This window comes from Cuculus canorus, chromosome 7 (assembly GCF_017976375.1).
Source record: "Cuculus canorus isolate bCucCan1 chromosome 7, bCucCan1.pri, whole genome shotgun sequence".
Taxonomy (NCBI): domain Eukaryota; kingdom Metazoa; phylum Chordata; class Aves; order Cuculiformes; family Cuculidae; genus Cuculus; species Cuculus canorus.
The window spans coordinates 4,454,773-4,468,937 of NC_071407.1; the positions used below are offsets into that span (position 1 = coordinate 4,454,773).

Consider the following 14,165-nt stretch of genomic DNA (forward strand, 5'->3'; position numbering starts at 1 on the left):
AAAACCTTCAATGTAGAACCCTTCTCATTTCCTAAGGCAGGATAGTAGACCTGAGCAAATATTTAGCATCAAAATACTCTTCCTGCTTTAAATATTTCTGCATTCGATACAAATTAATCCATGCAAATGATGACTGGACTAAGTATAGAAGTATATCCAAAGCAATGGATTGGCTTCGACACCACAAGCTGTGCCAACAGACACACAGAGGTAGTCACACCCTTGAGCCATCGTTCAGTCTTGGTCAAAGATACGCCATCAACTGTCTACATTAAGCAGCATCAGCAACACAAACACTTTAAAGCTACCAAATGCCTGTTCTAATATTCCAAACTGTTTACAACAGAGAACAACTCTATATTAGCTAATATTTCCAGTTACTTGCCGATTAATAAAATCAGTACTTACAAATGGGCACAAACATGAGATTTTAAGTCGCAGATGCTGATAGACTGTTTGATTTACTACACCTTCAAATCATTCACCCTGATGTTCTCTTAAAAGGAAAACAGATTCTATTGAAAAATACTGTTTCCAATGCAGATGCTCCCCTGAACACATTCTCTGCCCAGCTTAAAAAGGAAAATCTGGAACGTGTGACGGGGGGGGGTGTTACATCAGTTACACTTAGTGAAGAAATACATATAACATTTAAATTCCCAACTTGCTTCCCCTTAGCTATATATTTTGAAATACATGCATACTGAAATAGTAAGGGAAATAGTTATTTTCACAGGCAATATCCCAATGTTTCTATTTTATTTTTTAAATGCTGTCATAGTTAAAAGGCAACTTTATTTAAGTAATTCTTATATATATTGGATTTTCCTATTGGCAAGCTGGGGAGGGGTCTTAATTAGGGAATGCAGTAATAGGATGAGGAGGAACGGTTTGAAGCTGAAAGAGGGGGGATTTAGATTAAATACAAGGAAGAATTGTTTTCCTGTGAGAGTGGTGAGGCCCTGGCCCAGGGTGCCCAGAGAAGTTACGGATACCCTGTCCCTGGAGGAGTTCAAGGCCAGGTTGGGTGGGGCTTGGAGCCCCTGATCCAGTGGGAGGTGTCCCTGCCCATGGCAGGGTGGGGAGGAACTGGATGGGCTTTAAGGTCCCTTCCAACCTAAATCATCCTACAATTTTATGATTTAACTACAAAATTATTTTGCAGTTAAAACTAAATATATTGTAATGACATTCAGAATACACTTAATCACGTGTCTCACAAAATGATGGACATTAACAGTATACAGACACAAAGTATAGAGTAGGTCAAATAATTGCTTGCTTGTTCTATGTAAAAGGATTTTTCTTTAAATTAAAAAAGAAAACCTTATTTTCAGTCATTTAAAAAGTATAAATGCTATTCATCATTTACTGAGAAACAATGTTTTGTGCTTCAGTGAATGGTGTCATTTTGGGAAGAAACAGCCTCACTTCAAAAAAAGAAAATAAACAAAATACAAAAGGTGTTTTGAGGAACATGCAATACTATTTAACAAGCTCACCACAGAGTCTTCTGTCACAAATGTCAAAAAAAAGTCAGAATTTACATGAACTTGCAAAATCAACCATGTGCAGAAACAGCTGGGTTTCCTTTGAAACCATCTCATTTTTATAGATCAGTTTCAAATGAAAAGAACCTACGTCATCTGCACCATAACCCAATATGCCAGAACAATTTGCACTTGTTTGGCTCACAACTACAGTTTCTGTTATAAAGTCTAACAGTACATAATGAAATACCAGTTCTGCATAGTGAAATCAATGTCTGCATCTAAATCGTAATGCCTTTTATAACATAACTCTACTCTCTTTAAACTTCGGCCATCCAAACCTCATTTCTGTTGATAATCATTTAATGAAAATGGATCAATTCGTCTTTTTCTCTAATAAAATACTGTGAAAAATCTTGCTAGCTCCCCAGTACAGTACTCCATGAATGATTCAGGGGAAAGGATTACATAAAGTTTTTTTACTCAAATATTTCTAAGTGCTTTTAACAAAAAATGCGAAGTATCTATTTTATCCAAGGAGAAACCATGCGAAAAGAGAAGCCATACGAAGAAGATCATAAACAATTAATGTATTACTCCAGATGTAGTAAGTAATTATCAGCATCTGCTAATTAACACATCGTGTTGGTGCCCATTTGTAAGGACTGAGCAGTTGCACTGCACTGGGGCAAGAAGCAGCTGGTTAATCCAACGTGTTTGCAGGGGGTACCAAGCCAATATGGCCAAGAACAGCAGGACATCTTGGGATGGAGCTGCGTGCCCAGCCCATCTCATCTCACCATGGAGAAGCGGGTTTCCTGAGACGTCAACGGAGTGGGAAAGTCTCTTAGAAATATTCACAAAGCTTTCATTCCATGTCAATTAAGTAGCATGTGCTTATGACTCCTTGCCACATGAATATTTGCGTGTGTGGCTCCTGGAAGACGACAGATATACCTCTTGTCTCCTGGATGTTGTCATCACTGTCATGATACCATATGATTCTAAGTATTTTTTCAGTTACAATTTTGAAAATTTTGATTGAGTCATCTTATACTGAATTGAAAATAAATAAAAAGAATCTGCTTGTTTATGAAACATCAGAAAATCAAGAGCTTCATGCAGCCCAAACAGTGACTTTCTTAAAAAAAAATGTAGTTTTGATTAAGGCGACTATACTGCTCTAATCCCTTATTTTGCCTTATTTCCCTTCTCCCCTTCCCTACAAATAACAAACTGCCTTTGTCTAAGATGCTGATATGGACTATGCTGAGCAACAGTAAGGATGGGGGCACGTCAGTAAACTCTTTGGCTCTCCTCCCTGGCTCTTTTCAAGCACAAACGTCGAATAACAAAGCATGAACGTTTGATGGACCATTTTTAAAGCTGATCTATATCTTGTATATGAGCCAAGATCTCCTTAAAGACCAGAAAATTAAAATCATTCTGATAGCACTGATTTCTCAAATGTGTACCTATACTAAAGCTATTTAGTGTTTGTGTTCCATGAAGGCAAAAATAATCATGTATGTCAAATTCTTTGTTCTAGATAAAGGGCCCAGGAAAAAGTCTACGAGCAACATTTGTTTGCTGGAAGATGCTCAACTTGAAAATGTTTTGTCCTTCATACAGTTTTGAAGGAGTGTTTACTCATAAATCTTTGGAAAAAATTCTCCTTCAATATTCCCTCTTACACAAAGGAAATACCACTTTCCTCCCTTCTATTCTGTAGTTAAATTACCCAAAGCTGACTCTGATAGCAGTAGTCCGCAATGATAATAGCGATGCAGAGGGTTTTTCCCACAGTATAGCAGACGTTGAATTTAATCTGTCATGACATGGCAGCATATACTATAATTTTTAAAAAAGCTCCCTCAAATACCTGGGTTTGCCTTCCTTGACTCAGCTGAAGGCTTCTTTTCAGAAGACGGCAGGATGAGTAGCTACAAAAACCATCAATTACTTTCTTTTCTTTCCATAAAGAGAACTCCTTACCTTTAACCAAAGCAGTAGGAAGGCCCAAACAACTTCGTGTTCCGCTGGAAATCCGTGTTATTTTTTCTCCCCTGTCTGCAGCAAATATTCTGACTTTTAGAAATTGAAGTGGGGTTTAGGGTTACGAAGAGATGGAGGAGTAAGCATTGTCTTCTCTGAGATTTATAAAAAAATAAGCTATCTTTTTAACTCTTAAAAAACCCCAAACTTTTAGGAGGTAGTTTTACAGTGTAAAGTTTGTAAAGGAAGATTAAACACACTTCTGAGATGGACAACTACTTGAGGAGAAAAATCCAACTTTGCCATCTCCTTAAGAGGGACACAATAGAACAAGAAAAGCATCAAAAGCTGAAAGGATCAGAGTCCAAATCCACAAAAAGACATACATTCAGTAAAGCTTCTTGTCGCACGACCAAATTGTTAGATGCCCAGTTGTTCCAAGTGGAATTCCCAAACCCAGAGCAACTACCACAACAACCCATACGACAAAAAGGTTGCAGTCAGGTGCCTCTCCAGCACAGCTGGAGAACTTCTTATCTACCCGTACACTCACCTCTGTGTGTTTTACATTCCTGGGAGTTACAGATCGAAACCATTTACTGGACTCACGTGTGTATACATGTCCTGTTTCTCTGGACAGAAATGGTTGCATCAGAATATTCACTGGGCAAGTGTAAGACACACAGAACATCAGGTGGACAAGCTGTTACTATCTGAAAAAGAGCTGGAATCTGGCAGCAGATATAGTAAATACTGAAGATGTAAAATGTTTAGGCCAGGCACACAGTGCCTTGCTTTATTAAGGCCCAGAGGTTCATTAATGAGGAGCAGTAAAAAGTACTCTGCTGGAGTAACTCACAGATGTTATGCTATACATGATAATTTATGATCTGTGAGATTAATTATGGCTCCCATGAATGCCGATCGTTTATAATCCAACCACAGCAGCATGAAAAGTACAGAATAATTTTATTAACAGAGTTACTGACCATGATATTCAAACTGGATGTTTTTAAGATTTGTGGGGAACCCAGGATCTTATCTGGAAAGAAAGAATAGACTATGGAGGTATTTGGTTTATTACGATTAGAAGAGACACCTGGCTGGTAGAATTACGTGTTGGATAGAAGGTGATCTCCACTGTTAGCAGCCTCCTACAGGTCTTTTCTGCAATCTGAACAACACTTTATGTTGACCGTCTTAAAAGAAACGCTCCAGTCTCCTTTTACAACTTCTCAAAGAAGCAGTGCCAAGAGATGGTGTAACGGCACGCACCTCTCCCACTGGACTGGTTACTTTATAAGAAGAGTTGTTCATGTGGACTTTGGCAGATACTACTTTTCATAAGCCTCAGCCTCACTGGCTCTACGCTGTGATTCTAGTCCTGGCCACAGAGAAGCATTCCCACGTGACTTCATTGCACACCCTAAGGGATGCAACGCAGCACAGCCCCAACACCGTTTTCAACAGCTTAGAAAAAAACATCAAACTGTAAGTCTTTATAACCTACTGTGACACTGTCTGAGACTAAAGCAAAGCATTGTGCTATGCAGATATGTGCCATTCCGCTTCCGAGTAAGCCCTAGCAAGATATGAACACAGCTGAAGCCACAAGGCCCTTCCCAAACAGCTGAAGAGGAAGGAAAACAGACTCAAAACCTGCCAAACACTTTCTGAAAACAAGCACAGAAGCTAAGGTCGCAACTTTGCTAGATAACAAAAAATCAGACTCAGTAATAAAGCAGTTTTAGGGCAGTCATATCCTCCCTTTCTCTCTTCTTCCCAGTAACTCTTTCATATGGCACAGTCCATCTGTTTCTCTGTGCGAGAGTAACCATTAGCATCACTCCCACTCCTAAATTCATCCCAGTCCAGACTCAATACATAGCTAATTAGAGCCAGACTAATTGTCTTCAGCTTATATTTAGCTTAAAATATTTATAGGTCTATTTAAGAGCTAGAGAACTTGTAAACTTAACTATTCCTATCAACCGTGTTACTTTATTAGAATAAAAACAACATGTAGAAACATTACCTTACCTATAGATATTTAGACAATTGGGACTACAGCAATGCTTAGCACTAAAAATTACTAATGGTTCCTATAAAAGGTGTTTGCCTTATTACAGGCATGTCCTGAGCACTGGAACTCAAAATGGGTCTCAGTGGCATATAAGCAGTGAAAGACTTCGGCAGGCTCTTAAGGTCCCTTCCAACCCAAACTGTTCTATGATTCTATGAAATGCCAATCGCTAAACGGCACAGCCATGTCATAGGAAGAACAATTTTTAAGAACAGGGTATTTTGATTCACTTGTTTTGAAAGAAAATACAGTACTATACATTTTCCAAATAGGAAACAAAAAAAAAGATATTACTTAAAACTAGCACAAATACTAGCATAAACCAGTTGAGCACAAGAGACAGGTACACTGCTTCCATTCCTATCTTACAGTCAAGACTGTCTGGAAAGGTGTAAATAAAGTCCGTTCTGCTCTGCAGTTTGTATTATTCGAGGTAGCCTGGAGAGGAAATAATGAATATTAAAAAACCCTAGAGAACATCTAAAGCCCAGTGGTGAGCAGGTTCTTGCCAAACTAAGAGACATACATGTGCATACAGTTAATTATGGAAGAGCCTGACTTAGAAGCCAAAAGCAAAATGACTTCATTCTTATGAAACAGAAAGCCTCACACCCAAACCGTTCCCATTTTCCAGACAATTAGTACTGAACTCAGACAGATAAAAAAGCATATTTCATGGAAATGGAACACCTAAGAAGATTACATGCGCGATTTTTAATTCAGCTCTTGGCAAGAGACCCATTGCTATTATAACCGCTTTTACATTGCAGTATCAATATTGCAGTGTTCTCCAGATTTAACACATTTACAACTGACTCGCAATGAAGTACCAACATACAAAACTCTTGACTAAGAGTTTGCAGCTGCTCTCTTAGCCACCACAGCTCCTCCTCATTCCGACACCGGAGAACGCTGCCTTCGAAGAACAACGCAGGACATTCAAACTCCAGTTCTCCGTTTTTACAAATTTCTTGAATAAAACGTAAGTTTGAGATGTAATAATGCTTACTAAAAGTGTTGTTTCACATTTACAGAGTGCACAACTCTGAAAGATCCCAGAGCATCTCATGAACTTTACATATCACATACTGAATGCACTGAAGAAGAGCAAGTGAGCCTACTGCAGTAAGTAAAAGGAAGAAAATACTGCACAAGACCCACTGAGACACACTAAAGTTATTTTTCTTCAAATTTTAGATTAAAAACCATCCCAGATGTTTAAAGTTCCTGATATTTGCCTTCTGAGTGTTTAAGCCAAAAGAATGCGTTAAGGTCGTGTTTTGAAGCTTTGATATTAGCCATAAGGACGCGAGGCAACAGCTGTAAACTGGAGAGGGGCAGATCTAGACTAGACATAAGGAGGAAATTCTTCATGATGATGGTGGTGAGTCACCAGCACAGGTTTCCCTGGAAGCTGTGGCTGCCCCATCCCTGGAGGTGTCCAAGCCCAGGTTGGATGGACCTTGGGCAGCCTAATCCAGTGGGAGGTGTCCCTGCCCATGGCAACGGGGGTTGGAACTAGGTTTTTTTTCCCCAGTATTTTACTTCTACCTAGCAGTTCTTCATTGCCACTTTTGCCCAGTTCTCACTCAATTTTCTAGTAGTTCTTTTTTTATACACCACAGCAGATATTCTCAACATTTTAATGTTTCCCAGTTAGGTAAAATAATTATTATCCTGATTTATGCCCGGGAACTTAGGTACACTAAAACGATATCCAACCCGCCCATCTTTCAAAGCCACAGTTTCAATACCAACAGGACAGGTCCAATAGCCTGAAGCCCACCACAGCGGAGCGTTCTCAGCAAGACAGACGGATTGCCTTTCCCCAAAACTACAGCCAGGCTGTAACTGGGAAGTACAGTGCAATAAACGTTACAGCTCATCCAGTAAAAACTGACAATTTGAAAAATTCACTGTGAATCTTTATTTCCACCGAGCATTTGCAACCCTGTATCCTTTCCCGATGCTCATAATTTCTCCAGATTTACAAGGGATGGCAAAAGCTACAGACATGTCCTGCTCAAGGCTGTCTCTTGGAAGAGCCCAGACTTACTAAAACTTCTCAGAGAATGATTCAACTACTCAGTTAATTCTGTAATTTTCATATTTTTCTTCCATGCATTCAGTAAAAGTTCTCTCATTTAACATTAAAACATCTACTCAGCATACTCCTTGCATTTCCATAGGCCTGAAAATTTATCTGCATCCTGCATATGATTATACTGAAATCCATGGAAATCGTGAAAACTCTGTACACAAATTTCTACAAGGGAATAAAATGAGCAACTAACAAATCAGTTATTGAAGAAAATTAAATAAAATTATCTTAAAATAATACTTTTCACTTAAAAATGTTCTAAGTCAATCTGATTTTCCCATTGCTATCAATGGCATATTTCATTATTAAAGTTAAGGGAGGAAAAAAAAAGGAAAATATTTTTATTTGCATCGGGTTTTATTGTTTTACGGTCTAGTTACTTTGAATAACCAAAACGGTCTAATCAGTTTCTCCTGATTAGGAGAGTATTACAGGTTTTTACCAACTAAAAAACCTCATAAGCAAGAGATGAGTATACTGAAAAAAAGCTATAAAGAAATAAGAAAAATTAAGAACATCATAAAACCACAATTAACTGGCTATTCTTAAGCTAGAGAGGGAAAAGGGGGAAAAAGAAGTGTTGCAAAGTTTCCTTGATTTCCTCAAATCTCTGCCCACAATGAGCAGATATAAAAGCATCAGAGGGCAGGAGGAAGAGACTGAGGGAGGGAGAGAGGGAGGTGACACACAACCCTGCAGCTCTGACTTTCTAATCAATAGGATTCTCGACAGGAATATAAATCTAACTTTCACACCGAACAGCTGGAGCCTAGAATTTTCACAGAAGTCCTTATTTTAGAAATCACAGGGTTAGAGGTTTGCAGCTGAGACTGCACAACGGGAGCGTCCAAAACCAGGTTTTATCCAGAGCTATGGAGAACCGTAGTTACACTTTGAATAAAGTTGCAGATGATTTATGCAGAATATAATAAAGTCCTAAACAAAAGTAAAAAAATAATCCTTACCTTGTAGATAACTATCGTGTGTGTATTTTGACAATATAACACGACAATTTCAAAATAGGTTTTGAGTTAATTTTTACAGAGAAAGAAGTTTTCAGTTTATTTTCCAATTTTTTTTTTTAATATAAGATGAATCTGATAAAGTTCTCATTCTTTATATGAAGTGATTCAGGAGTGACCTGATTTTTATGTTCTTCGTATCCTGACGTTGTAAGAGAAATAATTAAAACCAACATTTGACTGAAATTTCTATACAAACGGATTACTCTCCCAGAGTAAAAATGACAAATTCTAAGTGTATCATCTGAGGACACATGCTAAAACACCAGATCTGTGCTAACTGGCTTTCCTCAAGACATCCAGTGATCTTACCAAGTCCCCAGTACTGAAATTTTATCCTAGATGGTCTTCTAATCCATTCGGTGTGCCTGTACTTGGAACTCATCTCTTTCTACATACACTGTTATAAACTAGATAGTCTACACAGCTTTTTTTTTTTTAAGTATATTTTTAAAGAAAAGAGTTAAGAAATGACTTAAAGGCAGAAATTCATTTTTCATGCTAAAATTTGTGGCTATGAACGCAACAGATGTAAAGCCCACAATCTAAAACATGATCACAGCCAAAAACAATTTAAAAAAATGGGTGGGCTGCAGAATTTATTTCATCCAAAAGAAACCATTTGGAATACTAACTGGGTTTAACATCACAGCTTGCCCTGGATAAGCCTCTGGTCTACGTAAGACTCTAGGAATGGAATGTATTACACGTGACCAATGCAGAATTTTCAGCCTGAAATTGCAATTTTAAGTTTACTTTGGAGAAATCAAAATTGAAATCTCTGCTTCCTCCATTTTGTTGAATTGCTGTAATTACTGACCAGGAGAGGAAAATCTAGTACTAGAAAAACATTTTCTCTTCTAGTTCCGTAAATGGGATACAAGAATCTTTTATGGCAGACAAACTCAGGACAGCAGACTGACATGGTTGAGCAACACGACTCTATCTGAGATAGAGGTTTCAAATCAGACCAGAGAAAACCGTGATGAAGTGGACACAAGACAGAGGAAAAAGAATAGTAAAATAGATACGTGAAATACACACTGGCGAAAAAGTCTATAAAGGGTACCTTAGGCTGGATGGCAGGTGGTAGAGCATTGGAGTTATAGGCAAATAAACTGTTTCCTGTAGTTCAAGTGCTTGAATGCCCAGGGGAGTAGATTTTTTTTTTTACCCCATTCTTTGTAAATAGGTAGAATAGCATCAGCATATGTCCATACGCACACTGGTAATCAAACCACACATTAACATCTAGAACTGAGTCAGTGTTTGGACAGAAAAAGAGGGAAAAACAACTCCTCAGTGAAGATTTAAGTCAGAGTTGAAAGATATTATCACTCTTCAGCTCTTGTGAAGATAAAAATCCATCCTTTAGGCCTAATCTTGGTTTCCCATCTCATCCTGAGAGTCTACAATTGGCTGGACAAACAGTCCCAGAGGTACCAGTGAAACAGCACACCTGCCAGCACAGCTTTCTCACTAATATACGCACAGCCTCTGCCACAGATACTTTTCTTCCTTTACTATTTATCACGTAAAGCATTAAGGGTAGGATTCAAGCCAACTCATTACGTGTATCAAAGACAAATCCCAAATCCACAGATGCAGTGAAAGAATATGCCCCACAGCAGGCAGAACCAAACCTTCTGGCACCTTTCCCTGCTAGAGAGGAACAAGCTGTATTTATGCCTTTTCCCCAGTTCCAACCAACACTGCTATGACAACCTGAGGACCAGATACTGATTTTAAATAACTATAATCCTGAAAGGAATAAGGTTCCTATTGGATAATGCAGGATACAGAATAGAATGAACTAAAAGAAACCTCTTTAAATGTGGGGCTCTTCATAGTTAACTTTAATGTGTTATTTCTCCTACATGAAAAGTCACTCCACTTCTTTGGTTTTAGTGCTCCCACTCGTTACGCTCTATCTTAAGTAGGAAGCTCTTCCTAACAACAAACAAGCTCTTCAAAACAACACAATAAGCTATTCCAATACAAAGCAAGATGCACTAATTGTACTTTCTATAAGAGGTCTACACATTCCTCTCTTCTATACTTAATGCTACAGGAAAATGCCTAAAGCACTGTGCACCATATTTCCAAGCCTCTAAAAATCTAATGACTATGGATTGGGATCAAGATAAGTGACAAACGTACTACATAAAATTACAAATTTTGCAGATATTTTTTACTTAGAATAAAAAAAAGAAGATGTCTACAGGTAATTCTCCAGTTACTTCTTTCTAGAGCATATTTTAAAATCCATAGCGTCTGCAAAATATTACTAATACTTGTGTTGTAGTTCTTTAACAAAAGACACGTAAATGTTGACATTTCCTAAGAAACGTAAGGATCACTAGATTAATCACTAAAACATTGTCAGGTCAATTACTGTCAAATCCAAACCCAAAAGCAAAACAGGAAAAGGAAAAAAAATTATACGCAGTGGGTATGAAATGCGATAATTTTGGGTTATATTTAATTGTACTCACAGTTGACACTGGTCTCCTTTGATTCCCTTAGTTGTGCAGAAGCATTTTCCTGTTTGCATGTGACAAATATTTGCATGTCCGCTGCACGTGCAAGCTATAAAATGAAAAAAAAAAAAGATTTATTCACCCATATTTTATTTTATAACTAAAGGAATTTCCATGAATTTTAATACTTCACGTTGCACGCATTTCCTAAAAGCTGTACTAAAGAAAATCACTACTTCAATTATAAGTTTTTTTGAAGACCATTTCACGAGCACATCATTTAGTTTATTTTCTACAGAGTTAAGAACCGTGCATGTGTTATTAGGCATTTTCCTCCACACCTTAAATAACAGCAGTTTGAGAATAGCCATTAAAGTCTGCCAATTCAATACACAATAGAGAAAATTAACAATACGCCTTTTCTATACAAGGGGAAATCCTGACCAATAGCAAAAGCAATAGCAAAATTCCATTGGTTTTAAATGTCTAATTAAATAAACTACTCTTGCAGTTGTTTGGTAAAACATTTAATAATTGGGACTCCTATTATTGACAAAGGCAAACAAAAAAAATGCTTTGAAACCATTTGAACAAAAGGTGAGTTGATACTACAGTTATGGTCCACAATAAGAATATTCTAGAAGCAAAGAAAGCAATGCTTTTCAAAGCTCCTGAAATTTCAGCTGGAGGGGAAATGACAGAAACATCTTCACTCCACTGCTTTTTAAACTCCATGGTAAAGTAAATCTCCAGCACTCTGCTCACTGCCACTCTTGCTGCCTGATTGATTCTCACCTGAAGATAAACCTTTACATTCCCAATCCTTGAGCTTTCTTTTTTTCATTCCCGTTTATAGGAATTATTACCTTGTTTCGGCAGCCCTCCCTCTTTTATAATCAAGCGCAGCGAACGAACCTTAATAGCCTCCCTCTGGTAAATGTGTCAATAAGTTCCCACATCACACTGGAATAATTACCTGCTAATATTCATACTGCATTTAAAGCCTTTCATTAACACAAACTAACTTTGGATCTACCTTAATGGTCGTATTATGTTTTCACTTAAGTTTTAATTACAATTCAAAGACAAAGGAATTAATACGGCGGCTCCTGCTTCAGTACAGATATGATACTAAATGGTGACCTGGATATAATAAAAGTTTATTTTTCACTTCATAATCCTAATATTAAATTTCTGGCAGAGGGATGGAGTTGTAATGTTCCTATTCTACCGATAAGGAACGGCACACAATGAATATTCTGTGCCCGCGTCCCATACCACGCACTCTCTACCCTCTCTGCCCCAGCAGGGAAGAAGGCTCTGTAACAGCCAGACAAGAACCACAATTAAGCATAAGATAAGATGGTGATTGACAGCATATTTCAGTGTCAGGAATTTTACAGTTTGTTCAGCCTTAAGAACTTGCTAAATAGCCAGCTGATGCTGAAGGAGCAATTCTTACTGAAGAGGTACTACAGATTCAAACTGTCTGCCAGAAAGACATACCAGAAATTTCTATGCAGCGTATCGTGACGTAGGAAGATTTTCACTTTTTCGTAACACAGCCTGTAACAACTTTTCTGAAAATCACCTGTGGTTTCCACAGGGTGCTAAATTTTGTAATTTTACTGTGAGCTTTACACACTAAAATAGATGCTCATTTCAGTGCTACATCTCTATAATCAGTTACATTCTCCTAAATGCATTCATGTTTTGCCCCTCTACGTTTATGGAATGATTATTTAGGCACTTTAAGCTGGAAAAAATGTCTTCTCAAAAGTTAATTTTAATTGTGTATATCTTTCCTATACTCTGACTGTAAGACATGGGAATATATTCTTAATAGCTTCTTCTGCTGATGGTTAATTGCTCTTAACAGTGAGGGACCATTACAATACAGCACGAAAGGGAGCTAAAAAGGCTGAATTCCAAATTATATTCCAAAAGCTGTCAATATATTGACAAGCACAGAAGGTATTTGCAACCAGCCTTAATTGATTACCCCCATAGTTCTTGCTCACATAAAAGGAGCAGATTGCCTATGTGAATGTGGAACTTCCTTTACTTGAGTAGACTTTATCCAGTAAGAGTATTTAAACAGTAAGTAATAAAAGCTTTCAGATACTATGCAGCTTTATCACCTTCTTGAAAAAAAAGGGGGTAAAATGGATTACATAGTAAAAGTAACAGATGTGTGAGACTTTGAGACTTTCTGGAACGTCTGGAGACATTTCCCTTGGCAGCTCAAACATGACTTGCATACCCAGTTCATGGAATTACTGATAAATCAAATTTCCCAGTATCATTTATCCCCAGGGACATCTAAATCAAATCAATACCTATATAGTATACTATGTGCTCACTCACAGAGGACTTCACAGGGGAACTCCTCTTGAATCAGACAGATATCTCCTTTCATTTAAACCGCATCATATTTTAATCACTGCGTTCTGTCTCTACAGTTTCCTGGATTTACACTGAAGAATCATTAAATGACATAAAAGTCTTGCAGAATTCATCTTCCCATTGACTAATAGTCTAAATTTTGATCTGTGTGCAGTCACAGCACATGCAAATAAAGGATACGTGCATAGTTCATCTCTCTCACCAAACGCACCTTCTTTACCTCACCTGGCACATACATGATGCTCCTAAAGTGCTAAGATCAGTATGGTTGGAAAAGGAAAAGAAAGAAGGAGTTGGGAAGACTCAGAACCTTGTATTCTGGATTCCTCAACAATGAAAAAGCTACTTCTGACAAGCTCAGCAGCTAATTTTCTTCTGTTACAAGATGAAGAGCAATTACTCTCATTGATCAAGTTCTGAGTAATTTAACTGTTCCCTGCATAATACCTTGAAAAAAAGACATCGGGAGGTAATCATTTTTACATTATTCTAAAAATCTCATCTGGACAAATTTTACTTAACAGCAGTAACTGCATATTTTAATTAATCTCAGGCTTGCGGCTCTGATGAAAAATGGATTCCTACCAA

The 14,165-nt window shown here is 37.7% G+C and overlaps 1 protein-coding gene across 4 annotated transcripts in view; it reads right to left on the reverse strand.

Annotated features, from left to right (window-relative positions):
• The window catches only part of ATRNL1 (attractin like 1), a 511,034-nt gene that overhangs the window by 347,581 nt on the left and 149,288 nt on the right, over positions 1–14,165 (reverse strand). For all 4 annotated transcript variants that reach the window (XM_054070985.1, XM_009570598.2, XM_054070987.1 and 1 more), the window contains exon 20: positions 11,187–11,280. In XM_054070985.1, coding sequence (XP_053926960.1) covers positions 11,187–11,280 — 94 coding nt within the window. The remainder of the gene's footprint in view (positions 1–11,186; positions 11,281–14,165) is intronic.